At 54.5% G+C, this 796-nt stretch overlaps 1 protein-coding gene across 2 annotated transcripts in view; it reads left to right on the top strand.

Annotated features, from left to right (window-relative positions):
• Positions 1–796, top strand: part of LOC119593502 (acetylcholine receptor subunit beta-like 1) — a 126,526-nt gene that overhangs the window by 121,406 nt on the left and 4,324 nt on the right. For both annotated transcript variants that reach the window (XM_037942452.1, XM_037942454.1), the window contains exon 8: positions 35–210. In XM_037942452.1, coding sequence (XP_037798380.1) covers positions 35–210 — 176 coding nt within the window. The remainder of the gene's footprint in view (positions 1–34; positions 211–796) is intronic.

A 796-nucleotide genomic window follows, 5' to 3' on the forward strand; every position in this document is an offset into this window, starting at 1 on the left:
CCCCACTCACTAACTGCTCTCCCCAAACTCTCAGGTGACACTCGGTATCTCCATTCTGCTGTCACTGGTTGTGTTCCTGTTGCTGGTGTCGAAAATCCTGCCCCCGACCTCCCTGGTGCTGCCGTTGATCGCCAAGTACCTGCTGTTCACCTTCGTCATGAACACGGTGTCCATCCTCGTCACCGTCGTCATCATCAACTGGAACTTTAGGTAGGTTTGGGGAGGGAGGGGGGGGGAAGGAGGTGATGTAAGAGTGGGTGGGAGTGTGGGTTGAGGTAGGGTGGGGGTTAGAGTGGTGTGGATTGAGGTAGGGTGGGGATAGAGTGGTGTGGGTTGAGGTAGAATCGAGTGGAGTTTTTGGGGGGAGGTTGAGATGGAATGGGGTTGGTAGGGGAGGTTGAGAAGGGTTGGGGGATGACGAGGTTGAGGTAAAGTTGGCTGGGGTTCTTTAGGTAGGTTGGGAGGTTATGAGTAGGGGGAGGGGAGGGGTTGTTAGGGTGGATAGGGGTAGGGAGGTAATAGGGGGGGTGGGGAGGGGTAGAAATATAAGGGTTCTATTAAGTCTGGGTGATTGGGGGGTGCGGTAGGATGGGGGTGGAGGGGTGTAGGTTGAGGTGGGTTGAATGGAACTGAAGTGGGGAGTAGAAAGGGTTGAGGAAGGGGGTAAGAGGAAGAAGGGGATAGGAAGGGGTCAAGGGAGAAAGAGGAGGGAGTAAATAGAGTAGAAAGAGGGTAAGGAAAAGGGATGGATGAAGGGAGGAAGAAGCGAATGGGTGGGAAGGTGGGGGAAGGTATT

Source organism: Penaeus monodon, chromosome 32 (assembly GCF_015228065.2).
Source record: "Penaeus monodon isolate SGIC_2016 chromosome 32, NSTDA_Pmon_1, whole genome shotgun sequence".
Classification (NCBI taxonomy): Eukaryota; Metazoa; Arthropoda; class Malacostraca; order Decapoda; family Penaeidae; genus Penaeus; species Penaeus monodon.